Raw genomic sequence first — 27,010 nt, 5'->3', positions numbered from 1 at the left:
GGAATACATTTCAGGGGCACCCACCCGCAGGTCTAGGCTTCTCCTGAGCTTGTTCCTCTCTAGACAAGAAGATACTGATCTATGAACATGTGCATGCTGTGAGGCACTACATCTTTGACAACAAATGTGACACAAGATTTTCCTTTTAGATCTGAACATGGACAGATTTGGAGTATGTGACTGCTGTATGACCAGGGGCCATACAGCCCAGCATCTCACACCCACTGGGCGTATCTACATAAGTCAACTTGAACAAGAAAAGCTCAGATTTCTAACACAGGCTACCAGCTTTCTTGGCCAGTGTGCTCCACAAGCACAACACAACTGCCTGGCATTCAGAGCACTCATGAGTACATTCAGTGTAACACAGGAATAGATTTTACACAGCCAAAGGAAAGCACAAAAGTTGTTTCATCTTACCATTTCACCCCTCATGCCCTTCTCACCTCTCGGTCCCTGTAAGAAAGAGCAGCTGTTATTCTGATATACTTTCTAGCTGCCTAGTACTGAGATAAGCAGATTGATATCCATGAGAATTATACTGCTCACATGAGAAGTCCAATCTCATCCGTGGAAGTATTTACAGCTCTGGGGGTTTAATTTTCCTGTACTAGTAGAAAATGAAATTACTTGAAAACATCTTGTAATTCCTTGTGGAAAGCTGTATTCTTCAGCTTGCAAATATGTGTTCTTTCACTAATTCTAACTGTGTTGTCCCTGTCAATCACCTGTGTTCTCCACAATTTCATCCACATTCAACACATCAGTGCTTCACCATCTTTAGAGAACATAACTCAGTACTCTTCATCACTGAAGAAATCCATTCACCACATATATATTTTTATGATGTTATTAGTTCTAGTCTCATAATCAGATTAGACACTATTTTTCTATCCCTATTTTTGGTCAGTTTTACACTTGTGTTCCCAAGCATGGCAACAATCTTACAATTCTTCTCTGGAAAAATTGTGCATCTTGATGGCTGCATTTCATAACACGTAGAAGTAATCTTCAACTAAAATGCTTTCTTGATGATGGCAAACTCTTGCATTCAATATGAAGTCTATTATAAGCCTTCATACAAGTACACACAACTGTAAAGTTTTCTTCCTCAGTGCAATTGAAAAGAATGGAGCAAGACAAAGTACTGATTTTTCCAACAAGTGGAAAGAATTATAGAATTCTTTCTATTTCACTTGTAAATATTTGCATTTATTACTTATATTTTATGTTTGTTATTGTTATGATTATTTTGATTTTTAGACATTCTCATTCACTCCAAGTCTAGTTGATCAGGCAGAGGAACCTTCATGGTACAAAGGGCTCCTAAAACTGCCTTACATGGTTGCGTGGTCTGGAGACATGAGCCATAGGGTTCTCTTGCAAAACAAATCTGGCTCTGGCACCATGAATGTCACAAGAGAGGGAAACAGGGATGAGGACAGAGCTCCCCCAGTGCAGAGAACCTGGGGTGCATTGAAAGTTGTCAGAAAGACCAAGATGATGTTTGAGCTGTAACAGGGACCTCGTCAGCCCCTGGAACAGCCTTGCAAGGGCTCATGGGCACTCCCAGAGTGTCTGGAGGGGCACTCTGGACAGTTCAACCCACAACAAATAAGAAATAAACTATACTGAAACTGTGGATACTCTCTAGATATATCTCAGACCAAAGGCTGAGAAAGAATATCCAGATGGTGATTACTATGTGCTGTTTTACATGTAGACTTGCCCACTGCCCCTGTAGACATGCCCTCTGCATACTCCACTTAGCCAGAAAGCCATTGCAATTACTTTTGTGTCACTGTTTTTTGTCATTTTTTTCTTGTTTGTATTACAGATGCTGGAGTCACATGCATTAACTTTCCAGCATCATATAACAAGGAAAGTCCTGCTAGTTGCTATTCGTAAACAAAAATAAGAAGGTTGGTAGTTTGAAAACAAGATGATTAAACACAAGAGTAATGAAATAACTAAATTGTGCAAGAGTGAAGGGAAACTTACAGGCCTGCCAGTTGGGCCTGCTATGCCTTCTTGACCAACAGGGCCAATATATCCCTGTAAACAAGCAAAGAATTTATTAGTTCACCATGTTTCCAAAATGAAGAAAATCCTCATGACATGTCCTGGTTTAAAGTTGCTCAGCACACAGACCTGTCAAATATCCAAAAGATCATGGTGATACTCTCTAAATATTGAGCGCACATTGCAACAAAATCAGTAAGGTAAGTATTTAAATAATTTGTAATAGTTGCGCTTGGACAGCCCCCACACATTCTTTAATGTGAAAACTGATCCACTAAAAACAGTGGAAACTTAAGCACTCTGATTACAAAAGACCACATATTTATTGAGCTACAACCAACTATATCTTGACCTATATTACTGCCCACAAGTACTCTTGTAAGGCTGCCAGTAAATGCTGCTAAAACGTCACTTTTCTGTTCCATTTCTCCTAGAGCAAACTGCTCGTGTCCAGTGTTTATCTTGTGTAGGAATGTTTAGAAAAATAAAGTAGCTATTAGAGCAGTCCCCTAAAGCTGCTGCTCTGCATCTGGTTAACTGAACAAATTCAGTTCTGTGAAGGCAAAGGCGGCAGTGAGAGAACATGCTGTAGTAGGCCTTCCATGCTTCAACCTTTCACACTTGATGCCATAAGCTGGATGCATGAAATATTAAAGATGTTTGCACATTTTTTGGTGAGTAGTGAAGCAGAATGTCATGAAGAATGAGCAAATGAAGGTTAGGAGCATTTTAGACAAGAAGAAAATGTTCATTAAAAAAAGACTACCTATTAATCAATAATGCCTGAGCACCACTGTGTCTTACTGCAGGCAAAGTTTGATCCCTATTTTCTTTTGCTGTAGAACACAGTTACACAATCAGCAGTTTTGCCAGTAAGAAGAATGTTCAACCCCAAAAGGAAAAGAAATACAAGGTCATAAGATTACAGTAGGAGATCCACACTTAGTCAGCAGAGCCTGCTTTTTTCTTTCAAGATTAAGGGCCCAGCTCTGTTTGTGTGTCTGTAAGCATGGTGTAACCAGAGCAGTATTGCAGTACAGGCAAAGGGCATCTGGACAGAAAGGTTTGGTTAGAGGGTTCTGGCCTTGTTAATAAGAAAAAATGAGATTCCCTAAGTTAAAAACATGTGCCACTTGCAAACCATCCTAACAATCACTTCATGGAGTGAAACACTTACAACTTGGCCTGTTGGACCTTTTGGGCCCAGAATTCCAACTAAGCCAATGTCCCCTGCAGGACCCTGAAAATGCAAAGGAACAGTTTAATCAAACATGAACATTAGCTATCCACTTGTTTCAAATTCCTGTAATGAGTGAAAGTAAGATAATTTCTAAGAGCAGGAACAGTGAAAATACCAAGCACTGACCCAGAATGTTTGTCCTTAGACACTGAGTACACAGTTTTGCCTACCATGTTCCAACAGTTCAGAGATATTTTGAACAAATTAGTGTTAAAGCTGATTAATTTTATGCTTTCATAATGTTCTCACTCTGTAAATAGCTTACAGTCTAAGAGAAAAGAACGAGCACATACTTTTGGACCTGGGAATCCTTGAAACCCCATTAAACCTTGATCTCCATCTTCTCCCTGTAATAGGAGCAGGAATCCTTATTATTAGTTCATGTTGCCAATTCTTGGACTACTTGTTTTGCATCAACCACAGTGGTTACGTACAGTCTGTCCTTTCAGTCCAGCGTCTCCTGCTGGTCCTTGGTCACCTTGTGATCCTGGAAGGCCTCTTTTGCCTCTCTTTCCTGGATGACCTAGAAGCCCTCTCTCACCCTGTCAATAAGAAGAAAATATATCTTCTATTACAATTATGGAAGTTACAAATGTAAATACAAGTTTCCTTTTAAATACAAGTCAGAAGTGTGGAACATGCTTTCTCTCTAAGTAGACTTATTCCATTCATTTCCCACAGGAAAATAATTAAACATACACTAAAATGCAAACATGACTTGATTGCTCCTTGACTTGGAAACATAAAAACCATACATGTTGGATCAGTTCTAATATGGTATCTCCCCGTGTAAGCAGTAAAATTCACAAAATGAAATAGAGAACAGACAGGTTAAAAGTAAATTCTAAAAATAATCCTCTGCTCAAGACACAGCGTACTTGTCAAACTCCCTGCTGTTATACTAAAAATCTACATTGATTCAAATGGAAACTAGACAAGTTCCTGCAAATCAAATACAATAGAAGGACTATCAAATACATAGAAGTCATGTCTAGCTCAGGAGATTACTGAGCTGCAATAAAGGCTGTGAATAAACAGGTTTCATGTTTTGTGCTTATATTCTTTCCCAGGTTTTACCTTTGTATTATTTGGCTTGAGTCAGTATGTGCTTTATTAATGCTTATTCTGTACTATATGTGGCAACAGTTTTCCCTCAACTCATCTATTCCTTGCCTTTTTCAGATTGCAGGCACTTCTGAGCAGGAACTACCTCCTACAGCTTATTGTCCAGGCAAAGGAGTAAAATTCAGAGTGGGAGCACTGGCAATAAACACTGCAAATAATGAATACAGTTTATACTGAAATATATTCATGAAAAGATAACAAAGACAGTATTTCCAGTTTCCAAGTAACATAAGGTTTTAAAGAATGGCTTACCAATAAAATCTCACAAAGAAAATTAGTTTAGATAAAAATAGTGATTTTAGAAAAAAAATTCTATTCTAAATAAAGAAAATTCTATTGTAAATGAAGAAAATAATCTGGAATGTTTCCATTGTTTGCTTGTTTTAAAACTGAAATGAGTCTAATTAATATGAGGATGTGCTAATATCAGGTACCTGGAACTGCCTGGAAAATGGAGCACACTCAGATTTCTTTCTGACAGGGCTGAACAAAAACAATTTAACTCCTGTGATAAATTTCAAGCCGGGGATTTAGGCTTGAGATTATGGTAATTCTCTGCTATTAGATCGCTTAGATACTTAAATCATCCCAACTGTTCTAGTAGCTACAGAAGTTTAGAAGTAAAAATCAGGAAACATCTGACCCTAAAGCTGGAATGAATAAATACCAAGTGTTTTGATGGCTTCTGGAGTTGGGAATAGCATTCAGATGGATGAGATCTCTATTTTCAATTTACAGTTTATAGAAATGAGGTAAACACCACTTGTAGTCTTACCTTTCAAATAAGACTTGCTGTCTGTTACTCACATGATTAACAGTAGCATGGTGGTTCCACAGCCACTAAATGCAGCACAACTGTACTAAAACAACAAGATCCCATGTATGTACCTTTAGTCCAGGTGCTCCCATGGGCCCTGGCATGCCTGGCAATCCCTTGGGACCTCGTGCTCCAGGATAACCTGCTAGACCTGGTAAGCCTGAGTTTCCTTTATTGCCCTTAACAAATTGAAAATAATGGTTACAAGCAGAATAGCCAAACGTTTCTTCATTGTATGCTGAAACAGGCAAATAACATAAAATCAGTCAAAACTACTCAATGCTTTCTATATATATGGACACACACTGAAAGTACATCAAAATATATAGAAAGACAATGATCAGCAGTATCATCTAGATTTCTGCTAATATTCCAAAAGTTAAAGGCTGAAAATAGTTTGAACTTCACAGTATTCATTTTTCAAGAAGAAGTAACTCCATGTGAAACAAAATGAGACTACCTTCCCAAAGAAATATTCAAAATTCTACATGTTTATTTATAAGGATCAGGCATACTGATAATACTAGTATGGCTGTATATACTCTGTAAAGATTCACACACAATAATCTTGCCATATGAAGAAAGATCAGAACGTTTGTTACGAAAATGTACGAGAACATCAAGCTATCAATGAAAGCAGTTGTTTTAAATGAAAAATCATGGTTACTGAGTACATGGAGTTAAGTCACTCTTGGCATGTTAAAAAATACAAAATGGAAGTTTGCTACCATACAAATGAATATTTCTGTGATGTAATTTAATAGAAATGCGTATATAAATCTTCCTTATTTCCTATGACATTCAGTTAAGCACTCATAGAAATAAAAGGGTTGTATAAAACATGATTTTTGTATTAAATGTGATTTTTTTTGGCTTTTGAATATGGTGCTGTGGCTTACAGATTGATGGACTGATAAACTTACATTGCAAAAGTTCTTTTCTTTTTGTTCATTGTAGCAAAAATCAGTTTTAAGCCTCCCTTTATTACAAATTGTAATGGGATAATGGAGTTGCCTTTACTATGATTGTATGAAATTTTCAGTGGAAAGGCAAAAATGTAAAAATTCTTTGGGGTAATTCTCCTAAATCCAGCTCCAAAGAATTTTAAGAACGTGGAAGAGGTTCATGACCGGAGACTGGAGAGGCTTGAGTAGGGTGCACCTGCCCCCTATGGGTAACTTGTTTAATTTCCTCTTCGTTCAACCAGATTGGAAATTTATATCTGAAACAGCAGTGCCTCGTCCGGCATCTTGATTAATTCCTAACACCAAATCTAACTTGGCAACCTTTTATAACAATTACTGGTCCATCTGAGTAGAACTACTGAGAAATACATACTTGAAATCAAAGTGATCAGACCTTCAATGATGAGAACTACTCAAGGAATCTTCTCCCCCTCTCTGGAGGGACTAATTGAAGAGCTGTGTCACTGCTCCCAGAGGCAGCAGGTCACAACCTTGGGCCCACAGCAAAGAACAGTCAGACAAAAACCCTGTTTCAAAGAATGCTCTTTGATATCTCAGATGCCTAATACTCTTTTTAACTGGTTTTGGGCATAGCTTCAGAATTATTTAGGTAGAGAGGCATTGGTTACAAATACAAAAGGAAAACGTGGGATTATCTCAGACCCTGAGAGGAAACAGTGTCTTTTGGGATCCATGGCTCATTTTCAGGAACAGATTTGTGCAGCCTTTCTAAGTAATCACTTTCACTTAGCTGTAGTTACTACTGTCATATACCAATGAAACAGTTCTTCTCACAGCACACTTCCCTTATGCAAACTTTGTATCTTGGCTGGAATATCAGGAGCAAAAGAGAAGGAAAAAAAAAAGTTGGTCTAATTTTCAAGATACTCAGGGAACTGAGAAAGGTCCCTTCTTTTTAAATATCTTAACCCTAGGAAATCTGTAATGCAAAATTGACATAGAGGAAATGTGGAAAGTTACTTACTTTAGGGCCAGGCTCCCCTGACAGCCCAGTCTTGCCAGGGTTCCCAGGAATGCCTTCTGATCCAGGGTACCCAACTGCTCCTTTCTGCCCTGGTTGCCCTGGTTTTCCCTTGAAACAAATTCAAATCAAATATAGCACTGTTGGCTCTCTTCATCTTCACTCTCCCATAACTAGATTTCAGTCACAGTGTTTCCTAAACCCTACCTAACAACAGACCCAGTGATATGAAAGAATACTCACAGAGGGAGCTCTGAGTTAGGATGTTTGCTTTAGAATTCTACTGGTTTAACCTTAGACTTGCTCTGTCATGGGATCTGAGCAACTTCAGCTGAAATCATAAGACTGACCCCTTTGTGTGCCAGGTCTGGAAGATGCCTGCAAGTGTTGATTCTTAAACTGAAGTGAGGAAACCGTATAAAGTCATCTATTTATCCCTGAAAAAACCCAACCATATACCTTTTCAGCCTTTATTTACTAAATACTCAGTACTGGACATCCACAAATTTGTGCTGTTCAAATTTGAACATACCAAAAATACAAATTTACAATATGGCAAGTTTGTGTAACTGTTGCTATACTTGCATAAAAAGGCCTCATATCACATCCAACGGAGGAACATTGATTTATTTCCTTGCAATTATTTCCCTTTAGACTGAGATACACTATCTTAAAAGGCTTGGAGTTCTGCACTAATGTCTCTATAAATGCAATTTCTCAAAAATGTAAAATGTTCTAACTACAACACATTTTGTCTGAAAAATTATAGGTAACAACAGCCATATAGAATATAAGTGTGCCAAACTTCTGGTTGCTTAAGTATCTTGCATTTGGCATGTGCTTTGAAACTTCCTCAAGTTCTAGTTTTATTGTCTTCTCCTCACTTCTCTGCATGTCTTGCTTTCCTTGTTTTCTGTTGTCTGCTGAAAGATCCCTGTAGTCCTCCAAAAGAAAATGCCGAGTATTTACAAAGGACACACAGTTCCTTGTCTTCAAAAGCCTCCCCTTGCTCTCTGCCCAGCAGGTACAAGCCCTGTGCAACAGCTGCATTTCTCCAGTTACTGACAATGTTTTGATGTGAGGTAGTAAAAGTTATCTACAATATGTGCTTGTGTGGTATTATTTATTAGGGGACCAAAATAACCTTGATGCATTTTGTTCTTTGTTATGTTTACAGAACACCTACTGCTTCCTGCTCTGTTTTCTCCCTCAGGGAGAAGGGAATGCAAGTCAGCTCCTCTACAGTAACTCAAGAAAAAACATTAAAAATTTCAGCTCAGGGCAAGCAAGAGAAATAAATAAACCTCAAGGATACTACATGTATCCATCGCGGACAAATGGATCCAAGCTTCTGTAGGCTGCAGAGGATCAAAGAACTGATGAGGTCAGAAGCGAACACAAGTACAGTTCTGTGCAATATAATGTGATAACCTCCAAATGGACTCCAAAAATGACCTAATTTAATAACTTTACAAGTGGTAAGGCCCTTGTTGTTAGTTGCACGTAACTTCCATATGCTGAGTAACTGAATATATAATTCAGTACAATTTAACAAAATTTTGAAAACTTTTATTCAAAAATGACAGAGGTTCCTTTATACCTCCTGGATAATAATAAGATTCTTTAGAGTGAACACAAGACCTTCTGGTAACCCTGGCATGATTCAATTTTGGTTTTGTCAGTTACTAGTTTCATTGTTTTATAATCTGAAGATAGATGGTAGAATTTTGTTACTTACAGGAATTCCAGGTTTGCCTGCCTGACCCGTCGCTCCTTTCTTCCCTGTGGGTCCCTAGAAGTCACAAGTACTTGTGAACTGACAAATGTCTTAAACTCAGTCCCCTAAGAAGAGCTGAGGAATGTTGCTGTCTAGTATTTATGTTCACATTGCCTGACTTTGGACTGGATTATTCACATTTCAGGAGACAGCAGAAAGCTTTTCAAGTAAAAGCAACTATATTTTTGGCAGAATTGTGTACGTTTTTCCCTTTTGTGAATCAGTTTTGAAAACTTTTTCAACAACAAGCATAAAATGTTTTTCATCATGAATCTGGCAATTTCTCCTGTATCAGCCACCCCTGTGTGAGGAAGTACACTTTTACAGCATTTCCTGTACTCTTCAAAAGGGAAGTCTTGAAAAGTAGGCAATGTAAATGCACTGAATGCCTGTGGAAGAGAATACTAGAAAATAACAGTGTCACATATCACAGATGTAAACATTCTTTTTTATCTAAGATCTACACAAAAGATAAAATTTACTTAAACCAGACTTTTTTTCATCTTGACTGATCTAGAAATTGGTAGTCTTAGAAAACGGAGAGATACTGAGCAGATGACATTCTTGTAAAGTGGTTTAGTGACACAGGAGGTCAAGCACCAAGGAAGAAAAGCTCAGAATGGGTCAAAAGATTCTCAGAGAACTTTGTTAAAGGATAGCCTCCACAGAATATAAAGATCTAGAGCATTAATTTTATCCTACCTCTAAAAGATGCAGCCAGTGAAGAACAGGGACAAGAATAACACTTGTTATCATAGAACAAGTAGAAAAAAGTTCCCAAGATTTTTCAGACTAATTATCTCAAACACTCCTCTTAAAGCAAAAGTTATGCTGTAACTACCATGCTGCAATATGACACAAAATGCAAAAAGGGGGAAAGCTTGGGTCATTATAAGTGTAACTGTTGTATAATTAAGTAAACATGAAAAAAACTAGCAAAATTTTGTTTTATTGCTCAATTTAATGCCTTTTTTGTTAAGAATGGCATGAAAAAGTCCGCCAGTCAGAACTAGAATGTGCATATTCAAATAACTTAATATTGTTTTCATTAAGATTTCTGGATGCACATAAAGTAAAGCCAGATGATTCAGCATTGCAGTTTACGGGATTAACTTTGCAAGGCTTGCTATAGCAGCACCAGTAATGCCACTGGAGTTAAGACTGCATGAATGTTTTCACTACTAACATTTTTGTGGAAACCTTTAAGCTCTTATGGGTTGCTCCATGCTGGATATTAGCTCCATATTTGTAAATGGCAGTATTAGTCTGAGGAGCATTTGCAAGACAAAGAAAACACTCTCCAAGAGGAATGGCTGATTTTGTCCCGTGATGTGATTGACAAAAACAATATATCCGAGTTCACAGCTAGAGTACATGCTGACAATGCCTCCACATCACGTTTCCTTACTGTTGCTCCTCAGTTCTAGTCTACTACAGATTCTTGTATTTACCTACAAAATTTTGAAACTCTAACAGAGTTGCTCTATGGAACTTCTCAGATAAAATAGCTCATTAAAATTGCAATGGTAATTGGTATTGTAAGAAATCTTTTAGCCTAAATCTTTTGAAATCTCAAAAGCCAATGACATTCAGCCCATGGGAGAGTATAAACACTTTTGGCAATTTCCAACACATCACCAAGATGAACTAACATTTCTAAAGAGAAAGATTTCGACTTTGATCTTTGTCAGGACTTGCTCTGTCATTATTGCTCCAGTATTCTGTAGTAAATTCATTTTTTCCAGGTCTCTGAAAACTCAGTACAGTGCAGTACTAGGAGGCTTCATTTACAGATCAGAGAAGCAAAATCCCAGTTTCTTTCCAGAGCTACTATCCCACAAGAAACTCCATTTTAGGGGATAACTGACTATCACTCAAACATTTCCAAAAGAGCCTCTCTTAATGCTTTATATCACTGCAAAGTAAAACTACTTACCTATCAAATAACACACACTTACTAACCAAGATAATTATATTTTTTAATTTTTTTTTTGTCCCTGCAGGTATGAAAAGGGAGCTCAAACACTCAGTTTTAACCATATGGAACAGTTTCCCAAGGATAGTCAGTGAACAATAAAACCCTACAAATTCCAATTAAGTGCAGTTTTGTTTCACTTTTTTCTACTTACTTCTGAGCCCCTTTCTCCTTTTGGTCCTTGCTCTCCCAATTCACCCAGCTCTCCCTTTGAAAAGAACATACATTAAATAAGTGAAAAGAGTCATTTGAATGCAGACGAAAACAGATTTTCAACAGTCAATAGAGAAATCTCACTTGTCGAACACTTACTGGGGGCCCCTGTTGTCCAATAGGTCCTCTGAGCCCTGGAAGACCTATATGACCCTGGGAAGGAGAAAATATAACATATTGCTATACAGGTAACTCAGGCTGGCATGCTCAGTGAGCTACAGACCTCCTTGTAAAGCCCATCTTGGGAGGTGCCAGGTGGGCACAGATTCACTGACGCGACCTAGATAAAGTATGGTCAGATCTCCAGGATCAAACCCTGTGGAGATTTTATTCTTTACGTTCTCTACTCCAAGCTGCAAGTGGGAATTACATATTGTTTAAACATTTCTGCACTTCTGTAAGCACAGATTTGGTCCATTCATTTATTCCTATGTCTATCTGTATTACTATGTAACTTGGATATTCTGTGTCAAGGACTGTCTCTCTTGTATTTCAGCAAACTGCACCAGTGATAAGCATCAGTTACCATCCAATTTTCATGTGCTGAAAGACTGAATATAACTCATTAATAATTTTTAGGATTAGATTTACAATAAGTAGTGCTTAAATGTCAGAGAAAAATATTAACTACTACAGTATTACAGAAACATGGAACTGTTTAGGTTGAAAGCGACTTTTTGAGATCTATGGAGCCCTCTTTCTCCAGCAAGGCCAGCTAGAAAAGATTGTCCAGGACCATGTCTAGTCAAGTTTTCAGTATACCCACAGATGGAGACTCCACAACCTCTCTCGGCAGTCTGCTCTGGTGCTCAGTCATCCTCACAGTAAAAAAAAGCCATTTCAAAAGGAATTTCATGTGTTTCAGTTTTTGCCCTTTGCCTCCTGTCCTGTCACTGGACACTATGGAAACAAGTCTGGCTACTTCATCTTAATCTCCTCCCAAGAGGTATTTATGCACACTAAGGTCGCTGGAGTCTTCTCCAGCTGAGGAGTTGCAGCTCCCATGTCCCCATATGAAAGATGCTCCAATGTGTTACAAGAGTGCAGCAGTGCAGTGAGGCTCCAGCACGTGCATCTCTGCACACTTGTGAGGGAAGATGGCGCTTCTGCTGCATTACTCCACATGTAGGCATGGCATGCCATGTTCAAAGACTAAAACCCAAGAGGTATTACCTTGTAACCCTCATCTCCAGGCTCTCCTCTATCTCCACGTTCACCAATTTGACCCTAGAGAGCAAACCAAAGAGCAAAATGTAACAGCTGAACTGAATATAATGCTGCAGTGAAGTATGAACAGAAAGCTGGGATTTCTCTCAAGACAAACTGAGAGGGAACTGAGGAACACAGACATAAAGGTTAGCTTGGCTAAAGGAATAAACGTGGGGTTTTTTCTAAACAGAATGCATTGCAGTCAGACACAGTCTAAAATTTTTTGTAACTGAAGACTAAAGCTAAAAGATAAATCTTACATGGGGCTTAATGAAACAGGATGGAGGATTGACCTCAGAGGAACTTCTCCAGATTTATACTTACATATATAAATAAATAGATATTAATTTAAAATCCAAATGGATAAATGAAGTGACTCTGGTTTCAAGACATGCAAGGAAAACTCTCTTATGGCCTCTGTAAGATAGCACACTAAAAATTGGATTCTTTTCTGGAATGACGTGCTGTACCCAAAATTTGCTTTAATTTTGAAGTTTGTCCTAATAATTTTGACAGGTTATAAATGCTGCAGAGACACACTCCACATATGAATTCAGTACAAAAATGGTTACAAAATGCAGCTCTCTAAATCAGCTGAATTAGTGTGCAGTGATAACAAAATAAGTGAAAACATATTTTTGGTTAGTAAAGCAATTAAGTATAACTCAGGGTAAACAGCAAGGGTAAAATTATTTTCTTAAAATGCTGATCTAAACAGACTAATGGCATTAGTGTATTTAAATAGAGGGCACAGATGTTTAAGCAGGAAAGGGCACACAGCAGCATTTTCAGAGAGAGATTACTCATTAAAGGAGGATAATTCTATGGTTTTTTTACTGACTCCTGAGACAATGATAAAAAGCTTCACAACTAAATGCATTGGCTCTTGTCTTGAGATGCACTAATGTAATTTTTTTGAGAAAGAAAGACCTACTGGTTCACCTATGGGCCCAGGTGGTCCAAGGACTGTATTATCTTCGCCTGGGTAACCCTAAACCAAAGATAAATATTTAAAAATGTTAACTTGGAAGTTGAACCTCATCTACCAAGCTCACAAGTTCAAATGCTAATGAAAAGCAGAGAACACATTGTATAGATGCTAAAAGTGAATATTATGCTTATGGTTTTAATATAATGGATACGGTAACTCCAATTTAACATTCACCTAAATGTCCTAAAGACATTTAGGACTAAAAAAACCTAAATATTTGCTCTATTCTCAAAGGCAGCTATAAGAAAAAAAAGGATTATTTGAACAATTTCCATGTAATCATGTTTTTATTTAATGAAAAAAAAGATAAACAGGATATTTGAAAAGGGGGAAAAAAGAAAACTTCTTCCACTATTTTGAGAAATACATTTAACATAAAGAAAAACAAGTATACAGAAGACTCCAACATTAAGCCTGAAATCTATTAAAATTTAAATACGAAATAACTGCCATCCAAGTTAATAAACAAAAAATTATCTATTCCAGATGATGCCTAGCAATAGTAATGCAAAGAGAATCACATTTTTAAATACGATTAAGGACTTTTAAAGTGCATCAAAGTGCTTTTTCAGAAGTGACCAAGAAACCTAGACACTTAGTTCCCAACAAATTAGTTTTCAGTTATTGTTTCTTATTTCATACAAAACCTGTTTATAACATCAAGCACTAAATGTCTATTCACAGAATTTATTGCATAACTTGCTCTAGTTTGTATTTCCCTGTCAACAGCAACTCCAATCCAATCTTTGTGAAGTGAATCCATGTACCTGCCTTCTTGGGGTCACACGGATTTCAGCATACAAATCTGTTTTCAGGATTTGAGACTTGAGAGAACAACAGTAAATTTGACACTAAAATAGCAGTACTGAGGCCACATCCTGTCCCTAACATTTTATATTAACCACAGACATTTGTCCATTCTAGTTGGACTTTCAGGCAAATCTGTGGGTGTACTAACAGACTCAGAGTTAAGTAAATATTTAGCTGGTTCTGCACTGATTATTTTTGTCAGCAGTGCTCTCCAAGGGCAGTGGTGCTATCTGATACAATAGACTGTGTTCTGTACAGTGGGTACCTTGTGTTTTAAAACCACAAACATTTTAACGGTATAATTTGGGACTCCAACTCTGAATGACCCTTTTCCTCACTTTGCATTTCTTTTCATAGTCTCTGACAATACTAACAAATACTGCAAATGGTGGCTTTTGCTGCTTGCTGTGGGAAGCAGTAGGTGTGCAGTTACATTTCCTCCCTTTATAATTTCACAAAACAGGACAGTAAAATGCATGTTCATACCTTTTCTCCTTTGGGGCCTGGGGGCCCTGAGGGCCCTGGAGGACCCTGGTGACCCTGAAGAAGCAAACCAAACACAAATTATTTTAAAACAAATAAAGAAAGAAATAATTCCAAACTTTCTTTTAGCTACTAACTACATTTTTTTTCTGCTGGCTAATTATTCTAAATCATGTTATGACAACAAAATCAATGACAGAAAAAGGACTGTGTGCAGGAAAAACTCTAGGCACATTGGGAAACTACAGATTCTGGCAGGGTTTAAGGCAGGTGATTGGAGCTGGGCTGGTTCTTGCTTGAGGGTTAGGGTCACTGATGGGTGTTTGTGTTTGGAAAAGAGACTGGACAGTCTGCTCTGTAAGAGGATTACTCAATCCATCTATGATGATTTTCACAGCTATTTTTCAGTGAAAGCCACAATATCTTTATGTCCTTCAACTAACCTCATTCAATCAGTTTCTGTTACTGAAATGAAAATTGCATGGCCAGACAGTAAGCAGAGGTGGTGGTGTTTGCTGAACCTTCTTTATATATATACCTGTAGTAGTTTTATAAGAACTTTACTTAGAAGGGGTGAGACACATTGGATAAACAAGGGTTTAAAGTTTGTGGTAAAACCCCCCTGCTAGTGAAAACACACAAAAACCTCACAAAAACCAGCCATCCTTGCTTAAGGCTAACATTTCTGAATAGGCAAACATGTTGTATAAACATATGTGAGTATCTGGCTTTCCTGAAAATGTTTGTGTAGTCTAGATACAGATCCCTAAGATATTTGAAATTAGAGTACCACAGACTTACTTTGGGACATACGTGTACCTGAATTCAGTAAAAAACGTACCCCATAACCTGGAATTCCTGGCTCTCCTTCAGGTCCCATTCCTCCTAGGTGTCCCTGTTAAATGCAGTTATCAGTGAGAGAAAAAAAGAGCTCCTTTGTAAAGTGCTACAACAATGACTACTTTATAAAGTAAGCACATGAAAAATCTTGAAATACTGACACACTTGACACCACAGACAACTTTCTTGTAGGTCCTACTTAATTTATTAAAGAATACTGGGCTTTTCATTCTTCTGTGGAAAAAATGGTCAACGTTTTCAGTCCTAACCTTATAGTCTTTGTGCATAATTTAGATCTAAAGGATCTCAGCTTTGAGGGCTGTGGAAGAACTAAGTGCTAGTATGCCAAGAGAAGTGGAGGGTGGGCATCACCTTAGAAAGCTGAGTCCTTCTCTTGAAACTATTGGCAATTAGATAGTAAACTTTGCTTCTGGTATTTCCTGTGTTCAGGAACACACTGCTGCATTCAGTGGCCACAGGATTGGACTGAGACAGGACTGACACTCCCCTCTCCAGTGGGGAGTCTGAATGCTTCAGTGCATGTGCCACACAGTATGGAGCAAGTTTGGGGAGCTTACTATGAAAGGAGCTAAAAGTTAATGGAACAGACTTAATTCAGTTAACTTTGGATAAAATTCCTCTTTGATAGGAATAGTAGTCTTCATCTGAAGTGCTTTGTTTCAGCCATAGCTAAGGCTTATTGTATGTGTTAGTAAACCCCTTGATTTTTGTTCTTGGAACTGGAAAGGTTTATAAACACCCATAGCAGTGAGGTTATATGTGGAGTGTGGGACATTCCATGGTGTGCTCTGCCATCCCACTCCCCTAATTGTCAGATGACCAAAAGTGTGAGAGGGCTCCTTCCGGATGCATGCCCCAGGTTTCTGTCTGGAAAGGTGAACAGGTCTCGTTCTGATGCTGAAACACCTCCAAGCTCTTAATTAAGCATGTTTTCTACTAACCACAGGACCTCGAGTTCCTCTTGCACCTTTGGGACCAATTTTTCCAGGTTGGCCAGAATCACCAGCAGGTCCGGCTTCTCCTGGAGGGCCAAGCTGCCCCTTTTCCCCCTGTTGGTGTTATTGTATTAAAAATAATAAGAGACGGACACTAAGTTTCAAAATGCAGTTTATGCTTAATCAAAATGTGGAACAGCATTATTTAATAGGTATGACATTTACTGTATGTCATTTCCTGTAGATATTAGAATGTCTGAGCCCAGAACTCTGCAGTATAAAATAGTCTCTGCTAAAGTCTTCCTATTATTTTTCTTGTTTTCTTTTAGCCAAAGCTTAATGTTTTTTAATAGAACTAGAAACTGTCCTGAGTTGCAAAAGTACATCCTGATACAAATTTAAATTTCTTTATTTCTTGAATGTTACGGTTTGCAGAATGATGACAATTCTAATTGCTATGGCTAACAAGAAAAAAATTGGCTTGAAGCATGACACAAAACAGGGATAGCTCTGGTTCAGTGGAATTTCATAATGTAAATTTGAGTCTCAGATAAAAGGAAGGGAACTGGGGAAGATGAAAAATACTACCTTCTTTCCTAAACGGCCCCTCTGACCTGGATTTCCTGGTGTTCCTTCAGGGCCCTATAGATTTATTAGAGAGAGAAAAAGAAATGATTGAGAAAGGCCTGGAAACATGTTTAACCTCTGCTCCAAGCTGCATAACTAAGTAGGCTTTTGTAAAGCAGAGAGGTGGGAGGAAAAATGTCATTAACTGTGGCTGTACACAAGTTAGTAGGACTGTTTCTAGTTATGGCAAAAACAAGTGGGCAAGCATCAGGGATTATTTATCAAAGTAGTGAAAATGCACTGAAAATAGGGGAGAAACAAAACCAATAAATCTTGTCCACACAGAATATATTACTTAACAGATTTGTGAAGCTTATTTGTTGCTGTGTAAGCTACTTTTTAAGGAAAATGTAATATTAGTCTCACCCCCAATGAAACACTCAGACAATTGGCTATAGGAGACTGATTTCCATGTTTAGACTAGGATGTTGTGATCTGTCTGCATCTCTAGAAGGAGGTCAAACCAAAATTGTGATGTGAACACTCCCAGATGCCAGGGAGGATGAAGGGAGAAGAAGGCAGCTCTGCAGCTGCCTTTGGAACGTGTAGAACAGAAAAGTGAAAAATCCCTCCCTAACCACATCCTCCCAAAAATTGAATTGCCAGACCTGCCTGTCTCATTGAGGCACAGAAGCACTGCTGATGCTGTTTATTATACACAAGTATAATTACATCCAGTGTATATATGCCAGGATTGAGCTGTTTTACAATAATTTCAACCCTTTAAACTTTCAATCTTCCCCAGAACCGCCAATTCCAAACAGTGAGAGGAAAAAGAAACAAAACTGCAACACACTAAGGGTGCCAACAACTAAAAGAACACTTTTTTCTTTCACTAGGAAAGTAGTTCACTGTGAAGAACCCAGGACTAAAGACAGCAGAATGTAACACGGATGCTTAGAGGACAGAGTGGACAGTGCTCACAGCTGTGAACAGCTGGCGCTCCAGCTAATGTTTTGTCAGACCCCACCATCACGTAAGAACTACACAGAAGGCAGCCAGAGGACTGCAAATGCGAAAATGATTTTTGGTAAGGGAAGCTGGTCTGACTTAAGGCTACAATACTTGCTTTGGAAACTGTGCTCCAAAATATTAGTTCTCATGACGAAGTTGCGTACAACTTCATAGTTGGATTTTAGATGCTAGGAGTGGTGTCAGAACGAATAGGCAAACTGATCTAACCATGTTGATGGTGAAGTCTAATGCTTGTCTACTATTTGATCTGTATATGGTTGCTGCCATATTGTTTGGAGAAGGGAGATGTGAAGTGAGAGGCTCCAGGGTGTGTGGTTTGTGTGTCCGGATGACAAGTGGTGAGGAATCCCTATTTGAAAAGAGGTCACATATTTAAGACAGGAAAAGCATTTGTCTCCTCTTTCTACCAATCCGGAACCACATCTAAAGCTTACTTAAGTATGGTCATCTCGAATGACAAAGAAAATCAGAAAAATCAAAAATAGAAGAAGAAGGAAACATTAAATTTGCTTACTAAAGGCAAATGAGCAAAAATTCCATTTCAACCTGAAAACACTTACAGGAATGCCCACTATTCCAGGTTCACCAGGAGGGCCAGAAATTCCTGGTAATCCCATCTCTCCTTTTTCACCGCCTTCTCCAACAAGTCCCTGGTCTCCAGGGTCTCCCTAAAACATATTAAAAAAAAAAAAAAAAACCTTAGTCAACCTGCTGCTACAGAATTACTTGTTCATAAGAAAAGGGAATTCTGAATCTCTGAGAATCTTAGCAGTCAAATTCAGATCAGGCTCTAAGTTAGGGTAAAACCCTTTCTATCTCATTCATACACTCCTATAGCCACATTTTGCCTCATCCATCACCAAATATATGAAGTTGTTCTCTCTGACATCCCCTGTCCTGGGACCTGCCACAGTGCCTGGCACAGCACTGATCCAATTCAGGGAGCAGAGCAGCCTTGGGCTTGCTTTCTCCATCACTCTAGTTGCCATAGGCAAAAGCTGTATTCATGTCTCCAACTGGGTTTTCTTTGTCAAGCCATTCAAGTTTTCAGCCCTTGCAAGGCAGATATGGACCTAAAAGGTACAGGAAAGCCTGTACTTTACAGGACCTCCTATGTTAAAATTAAGTGCACTCAAGTGGGCTCTGTTGATCTGGTTTTGACCTAGGATAAAAGAGGAGATCTAGGTCCTTAAGCTAATATGAGTATTTTACATCTGCTACAGAAACTTGATGTACCTTTGGGCCGTCTTTTCCTTGAACACCATCTTCTCCTGGAGGCCCTGGTTCACCCTTATAGAAAGAAACAGTTGAAAACAACGTTATTGCCTAAATTTCTTGATATAGAGGTATTGTCTTGGAAGAACTCATACTAGTTTTATACATGCTTATTATCTTTTGGACAACTACTTTTTGCTGTTACAGTTTATTTATCTTCAGTGTCACAGCCCATGAATATCCAACACAAGAAAATATAAAAGATGATCAGCATTAGAAAAATGAGGCAATACTATGTCCATATAACACTGGAGATTTAGACAGTAGCAGTGAGATTTTGTTTAGTTTCAGAGTACATAACATGCAATTACAGTAAACTCAAAGATAAACCTATTCTGTCCTGAATCTTCCATGTTTATGTGGATAGCTACTATATTGGTATATTTACAGATTTACTGTAGGGCCACGAAAAACTCAGCCTTTACCATCAGAAATATTTCAACGTTATAATCATGGAACCACACAGAATCATCAAGGTTGACAGAAAGCTCCAACCATCAGCCCAACACCACCATAATCATATTCCCAAGTGCCACACCCAGATGCCTCGCAAACACTTCAAGAGACAATGACTCTACCACTTCCCATGGCAATATACTTCAATGCCTAACCACACTTTCAGTAAAAATTTCATTTCTTATATCCAATCTAAACCTCTCCTGGTACAACTTAAGGCCCTTCATTCTATCACTTGTTAGCTTGCAGAAGAGACTGACCCCCACCTCACTACAGCCTCCTTTCAGGTAGTTGTAGAGAACAATGGGCCTCCTTTTCTTCAGGCTGAACAGCCCATGCTCCCTCAACTGCTTCTCATAAAACTTTTGCTTCACCAGCAGCGTTTCCCTTCTCTGGACATGCTCCAGCACATCAATGTCCTTTTTGAAATGAGACCCAGAAGTGGACACAAAGCTCAAGGTGCAGCTCAACCAGTGCCAAATACAGGGAAAAATTCACCGCCCTGGTCTTGCTGGCCACAATTTTTCTGACACAGACCAGGATACCATTTGCCTTCTTGGCCACCTGGGCACATGCTGGCTCATGTTCCGACGCTGTTGACCAGCACCCCCAAGGCCCTTTCTGCAGAGCAGCTCTCAAGCCACTCTTCCTCCATCAATACTCTTTCTAACTTGCCACAGTATTACACTGTTTTCTTTTTCTTTAAAAAAAGAGGTTATCAGAAAATAGCTTCTTATTGAATTCTTCTGATAAATCAAGATTTCTCGACCTGTACTTCATAAAATACTTTTCTGTTGTAGAAGAAGGCTTGTGTCCATAGCTTACCCTTAAACCTTGGTCACCTGGTTCTCCAGCCTTCCCAGCAGGTCCAATGTCTCCCTGGGATGTCACAAGGAAAATAATTGGATTTTAAAGGACAATATTTGTAACAATAACAGGGTTTACAGCTGATGTAGTCATCATGACAAAAACAGTATTTCTTAATGGTCCATTTCCTGTATCACTGTCTACTTGGCTAACAAATCAGATCTCTCTGATTTGCTTTTATGAAAATTTGAAAATTTAAACGGCATAAGAGAATAATTTCAACATTTACCTTTGTGCCTGGTTCCCCCTGCAGACCAGGTTCTCCTTCAGGGCCAGGAGGTCCCTGCATGGTACAAGAGCTATTGTTACATGATCACTAGTAATAATTTTGCAACAACTAAATAATACACCCAAAATTGAAGCGGAAGAATGACATGACACACTGGGAAAGATTAAGGTCTGAAAAATCAATCAAGACAACACAGTTCTTTGTTCTTTCTAGAGCCAAACAGAAAAGAAAGGAGGGTATAGAAGGAGTTCAGGAAACACACTGTGGGTCAGGAACATACTGAAGACTCAGCAGTACCACTAAGCCTGTACCTTTCACCATAAATTACTGCTGAGCAAGCATCTATCTTCTGTAAATCTGACTGACAACTTCATCTCTGTTTAGGCTTGGAGCCAAGTAGATACAGCCTTTGGAGAACAAAGCCTTTTTTGGAGGCCTCAGCCCTTAATGAGTTAATGGTATCAGACTGCTTTCTGTAAAGTTTACATATAAAACTTAGTTCTTAATAGTCAGTCTGGATTTGGGGTGACTGAGGAAGAGCATTTCTTCAAATAAGCCAGATCCCTACTGTTCTAAGTGAGCTCATCCCTTGGGTACTTCATTACAAATGTGGCTAATACATTCTGTCACATTTTTCTCAATGAAATATTAAAAACAAAGCAAAAAACAGAAGCAAAAGTTAAGCAGGAAGGCTGTCTACAGCTGCTTTCCTTTATCTACGATTTGAAAGAACATGTGATTAATGGTGTTTTACTACCTAACTGCAAGGAGAATGGTGCTCTCCGCCCCCCCCCCCCCCCCCCCAAAAAAGGTTGTTTACTCGATTAAATATTCACCTTCTATGACAGATATCATGAATGTATGCTCAAAGACAGGGCTTACAACAGAAAAAGCTACTTATTTTAGACATTTTTTGGTAACAGCTTTAAGTAAGAGTCTCAGTAGCTCATGATATTTAAGTCAGCTGCAAGCAATAAAAAAATTTTATAAACATACTGTCCAGGCTTAGTCAGTTGTTTGAGTATTTGTAATTGCTATATAAGTGATTAAAAGCTCACCTCAAAACCCATTTCTCCAGTAGGGCCAGCATCCCCTGGTTGTCCTCTTGGACCCTGGCATTAAACAAAATTTTGGATGCATCATTCAATTAACATTAAATTACATTGTAGTGAGTTCAATTTGTCTCTTCACAACTCTTCCAGCTGGAATAAAGAAATGTATTTCATTGTCTTTCCTCCTGAATCCAACAGTGTATCCAAGTCCCATGATGGCATATAGTACCAATCATTGCCAGCCTTGACACACTGAAATAACAGATCTCAAATAATAGCACAGATGTCTTTTCTTTTAGACCAAAAATAAATTATTATCTGAACTAAGCTCTTCTCTTGACTAACTGAGACTTTGTTTAATTAAGGTTTGTTAGACTGTCTGGTTTGCTTTGTGGAAAAGCCTACAGTCTGGTATGGAATTAACTGAAAACAACTACTGTTTGTTTCACCATGCATTTAGCAGCATTTGTACAGAACGGTCACTGAGGCGTAATAGACTAAAGGCTGGAGCCTTCTTAGTAATATTAACAACTATACCATAAGCATTTTATTATCAGCCTTACATGTAAGTAGTAAAATTACAGGGATCATTTCCCAAAGTGGCGCGTTCAAATTCTCTGCACATGTAAGATCTGGGCTCACAGAGTAGGATTTGTGTGTTGAGGAGTAGAAGTTGCCTGTAACAGTTTACAGCTGATTCTATAGCCACTGTGAATGTATGTCAAGACAAATCAGCCTCTGGGTATAACCAGTCTTTGAACTTCGAGAAAGTTCGTTTCTATTTACCCCTTTGGGACTCATCTGTGTCTAAAGACATCCTAAATTCAAAACATTTTCTTGATCTACAATCCTCATGTAAAAGAAAGATGCTGCTTCTATTCACGATAGAAGCCTTTTGAACAAATATTTACTCTATTTTGTTTCACTTCCTCTTATAAACTATGCATATGGTTTTGCTCCTCCTGATGACCTGGCAATGACAATGTGAATATTTTCTTCCCTCGTAACAACAATGTCAATTGCATATTACTGACAGAATTCCAGCAGATGCATAAATATGACCTTTTATCTTCATTTAAATATGAACAACTGAAACTGCAGTTACTTCCCTTTGAGAATTCAGTTGGTCCTAAACTAAGTTCATTGATTTTCATTTGCAGCAACTCCATAAAATTCCACTAGGCAAGTGTCACAAAGCTTCAGTTTGATTCAAAAGTCCAGTATTTCTTCACATTACCATGGAGATAAGGCTGCTGGATTGGCAATGTATCTTTCTCCCGAGACTTTCAGAAGCCAAAAATTTATAGAAGTATCAGGACTCCTTTTAACCATTAACATCAGGTAATTTGCAAAGAAGGGTTTTACTGAAATGTCTGACAATTAGATAAAGTTTGAGTGTAATTTAGATCAACCCCGTTAATACAAGTAGTTCTAATTGCTTATATTTCTCTGCTCCTCCACCAACAGTTTGGGGTTTTCTGCTCTGTGTAGAGCTAGTGACAGGGCCAGAAAACCTCAGCTGCTGGCTTTCACACAGTGACCAGCTGACAGAGGATGAAGTCAAGCTGCTTGGCTGGGCACCTAAAAAAAGCGCGTTGTGTTGCACAGTATCTTCTGTCATTTTATCACTTCTTTCTAGCTCTGCAGACCATTTTCTGAAGAGATTTTACTCTTTCAGCACTTGAAAGAAAAGATATCCTGTTCACAGGAGGAGGTTTGTTTCTGACACTGAATATGCAGTTTCTATGATGATGAGCACAACAGAAATGTAGGCTGCTCAAGAGTAGGCCTCTTAGGTAAGGCAGACAGACGTTCTATTGATATGAAAATTCAGATTTGAACAGAAGATGGCAGGAATTTGACATATAAACCTTTCATTGTAAGGCTCTCACGTGTTGCAACATGATGATAAGATATAATAAATGAAAGAGACAAAGTAACAGGAATCCAGAGACAACCATTAGAAAATACATTTTCTGTGAAACATTTTGCCATTCCTACAGGTTGGCAGCTCAAGTTAAGTAGGCAATTCTACCCTAAACAAAATTAACCAAATAGTTGTTGGTGCTTTTCTAGCCCCTCAAAATGTGCGATTACTTTCTTTACACGTCAGTCTATGGATTAGTAGAAATAATATTGGAAAAAATATTAAATACTAGTAACACTAAAAATAATACAATTTTTATCGACACTTCACTTTTGAGATCTAAATTAACTTTGTGCAATTTACTGTGCAAAATTACTTTCCAGAAGCAATGTAAACACACAGTTTTTGACAACTCTATTAGATTTCTGCACCAGAAAATGGCAGCCTTCTCCCTAAGGCAGCATATATTCTTTCACTGTACTTATATAATATGTTTTCCCCCAGAGATGGTGCTGCAATACTATTCCTGTCATGGCTATATCTTGCAGTATATTACACATACTTGCTGCAGATTCTGCATGATCTTCTGTAACAATATTAGCCACATGAAAGTGAGCATGTCTTTGACATAGTAACAAGAATCCATCCAGCTGAGGAATGTCTGAGGTTTATTATAGCAGTTTCTTACTGAAAATTTAACCTGCCAAATAGATGTGGTCCCTGTGTTCCTGAACAACAATCCTAATATTTGCCCAAAAAAACACCACTAAAGTGTTGGCACATACATTTACGTAATACACAACATAGTAGCTACCTCAATGTGGTGTAAAGCCACATAATAGTGTGATCTATGTTCTGTTACACTTTCTTATGTTGTGCATCCCTTACTATAGAGCTTCCCAACAAGATTAACAGGTTGAACAGGTTACACTAAGCAAGGGAGGCAGACTCCAGCTCTGCAGTTTTTGAACAATCACCCCACCATTCCTACCTAACCACAGCTGGCAACAGTGGATCTTGGTAAAATGGAGCTTGAGTTGTCAGGGAGCTTGTATAATACATGGAAAAACTTTGAAGCAGGCATAAGGATCAACTTACTGGCTCTCCCATTGGTCCCCTGTCTCCTGTGGTTCCTGGAGGCCCAAGCAAACCCTGGAAGATTAAAATGAAATAAAAAATCATTGGAAAAAAGCTGCTTCATATTCTGAGAACAACCACTTCCTCTTTTGTTTCTGCTCACACAGTAACTAGCACAGAAACGTCCAAGAAATATGTGCAGCCTTTTTTTCTGATTGACATGCATTGACCTATCACCGGCTTCTGCAGCAGGTGAGGGAGTCCTGAATAAGTCCTTCCTCAGTTTCTTTTACATACAAATGAATCTTAGCTGAACCACCATTTACCAGTTCCTTGTAATTCTCCTTAGAACAATGTGCTGCTTCTATGTCCAAACTGTCCTAGAAGCTGTACTTTAGATAATCAGTAAGATTTACAGCACACTTTGTTCAACCTTTCTCATAGCATTTCTATCTCACACTGTTCTACAAAACGTAGCTGTAGGAGCAATAGATCAGGATCTTGTACTTTGCAATAAATATACCATTTCACATCATTTCAGCCTAATGAGGTTTTGCTTCATTCATTTCTGTATATATAAATACATCTGAAAGTTCTAGTGAATGAAGAGGAAATGAAAACCTCTTGTGTCAAAGGTAAGAGGGAACAAGCTCCTAAATCTGAGCAGAAAAGCAAGAGAAATGTGGTGACAATCAACATTTTGAGTTTCAACTGTAGAACAAAATCACCATTGTTATTGCTTTGTTTCTGCTTTTCTGCTTCCTTCTTTGTTGAAAATCCAGTATGATTTGGACTGACTGATAATCTGCTCTGTAAAAAAAGCCTCAAATAGAACACATTAGATTTCTATTCAAAGAAGCACTAGAAGGAAGAATTTTCTCCTATACATGATATACGTTTAATACATTTCTACATTTATCCCTACACTGAAAACACACACCTACCCCAAAATCTAACAAACAATTATTGTTCTATGCCACAATGACTTTCATCTTTAAAACTGCAATAAAACTAAAAAAAAAAAACGGAAGAAACTTCTAAGTTTGCACCTTCAACCACAACAGCCATTTCTTCTGCTTCAATTTACTGTCATGTTGTATTCTGAGGACCAACATCCATGAAAACACTGGTCTTTTAGCAGGCTAAATCATGTCACACTTGTTCTCACTTCTGTCCCTGGTTCTTTGTATGAATAAATGCAAACTGTCAGAGTTTTCCAGCTGCTCTGAAGTAGATAAACTTCCTCATACCCAAGTGTCAAACAAAGGATGAGATTTTCCAGATTTTTTGGGTAGAAGTACTAGGGAATTTCATACTCACAAGTGCACCCTGATCTCCTCTTTCTCCTGGATTTCCAGCTTTACCCTGGTTATAGAGAAATATAAAAGACAATGTAATTGTATTTTCAAGTAATTTCCAAACACAGCTCAGAAATCAGTAGTTACTGTGTTAAAGCTTACTACAAAGACTGGCTCCAATACTTACAATGAGCCCAGGAACTCCTTTCTTTCCTGGAGCACCTCTTTCTCCCTGATAAATAACAAACCATGTGTGAATTCTACATACATTTGCTTGATAATCTGCATACAGTTACTGTGAGTTTAAATACTGGGTAACTACACGAAAGTGCAGATTCAGGCTTAGATGTGCTCATACTGTAACAAGGAAGCACCTGGAAAAGGCAGAAATTTGCAAATCTCTTGGATTAAATGGAACTCTGTGGCTTCTGCCATGATGGGTTGGGGTTTTTTGTTTTCTTTTATCTGTTATGGTCTACCTCAGTGTTTTATACAGTACTGAGCAATGCAAGCACTCACCTTAATGCCTTCTGTTCCCAGTTCTCCTGGAGGACCATCGAGACCTCTTGGCCCCTGAATATTGAACAAGTCATTTGGAATACTAATTATGCATTATTTTGGTTGTCACTAAGGAGATGTTACATAAGTTTTAGGAGAGGAGAAACATCTTGTTAGCATGAAAACCAATTTTCATTGTATGAAACAAAGCTTCAAAGAATAAAATAAGTTTCTGGTTTGCTGAATTATGAATTTAAGAAGAAAGATTTTTTGAAAAGTATGTAAACAAAACATTCAGCATCTCTGTTGGAGCCAGATGGCAGGCTGATATTTTCTGTTCTCTTTTTCATCCACCTTGTACTCATGCAACAGACACATGCTTAG

The 27,010-nt window shown here is 38.3% G+C and overlaps 1 protein-coding gene across 1 annotated transcript in view; it reads right to left on the bottom strand.

Annotated features, from left to right (window-relative positions):
- Positions 1 to 27,010, bottom strand: part of COL24A1 (collagen type XXIV alpha 1 chain) — a gene marked incomplete at both ends in the record, with an annotated part of 126,011 nt that overhangs the window by 8,567 nt on the left and 90,434 nt on the right. Inside the window, 25 exons of the mRNA XM_082287615.1 lie at positions 421 to 456; positions 2,002 to 2,055; positions 3,200 to 3,262; positions 3,556 to 3,609; positions 3,697 to 3,804; positions 5,276 to 5,383; positions 7,155 to 7,262; positions 8,890 to 8,943; positions 11,058 to 11,111; positions 11,216 to 11,269; positions 12,290 to 12,343; positions 13,260 to 13,316; positions 14,613 to 14,666; positions 15,451 to 15,504; positions 16,412 to 16,519; positions 16,994 to 17,047; positions 18,568 to 18,675; positions 19,244 to 19,297; positions 20,564 to 20,617; positions 20,835 to 20,888; positions 21,893 to 21,946; positions 24,852 to 24,905; positions 26,151 to 26,195; positions 26,316 to 26,360; positions 26,648 to 26,701. Coding sequence (XP_082143741.1) covers positions 421 to 456; positions 2,002 to 2,055; positions 3,200 to 3,262; positions 3,556 to 3,609; positions 3,697 to 3,804; positions 5,276 to 5,383; positions 7,155 to 7,262; positions 8,890 to 8,943; positions 11,058 to 11,111; positions 11,216 to 11,269; positions 12,290 to 12,343; positions 13,260 to 13,316; positions 14,613 to 14,666; positions 15,451 to 15,504; positions 16,412 to 16,519; positions 16,994 to 17,047; positions 18,568 to 18,675; positions 19,244 to 19,297; positions 20,564 to 20,617; positions 20,835 to 20,888; positions 21,893 to 21,946; positions 24,852 to 24,905; positions 26,151 to 26,195; positions 26,316 to 26,360; positions 26,648 to 26,701 — 1,596 coding nt within the window. The remainder of the gene's footprint in view (positions 1 to 420; positions 457 to 2,001; positions 2,056 to 3,199; positions 3,263 to 3,555; positions 3,610 to 3,696; positions 3,805 to 5,275; positions 5,384 to 7,154; positions 7,263 to 8,889; positions 8,944 to 11,057; positions 11,112 to 11,215; positions 11,270 to 12,289; positions 12,344 to 13,259; positions 13,317 to 14,612; positions 14,667 to 15,450; positions 15,505 to 16,411; positions 16,520 to 16,993; positions 17,048 to 18,567; positions 18,676 to 19,243; positions 19,298 to 20,563; positions 20,618 to 20,834; positions 20,889 to 21,892; positions 21,947 to 24,851; positions 24,906 to 26,150; positions 26,196 to 26,315; positions 26,361 to 26,647; positions 26,702 to 27,010) is intronic.

This window comes from Coloeus monedula, assembly GCF_965178545.1.
Source record: "Coloeus monedula genome assembly, chromosome: 9".
Lineage (NCBI taxonomy): Eukaryota > Metazoa > Chordata > Aves > Passeriformes > Corvidae > Coloeus > Coloeus monedula.
This window is presented reverse-complemented; position numbering and strand designations above follow the sequence as displayed.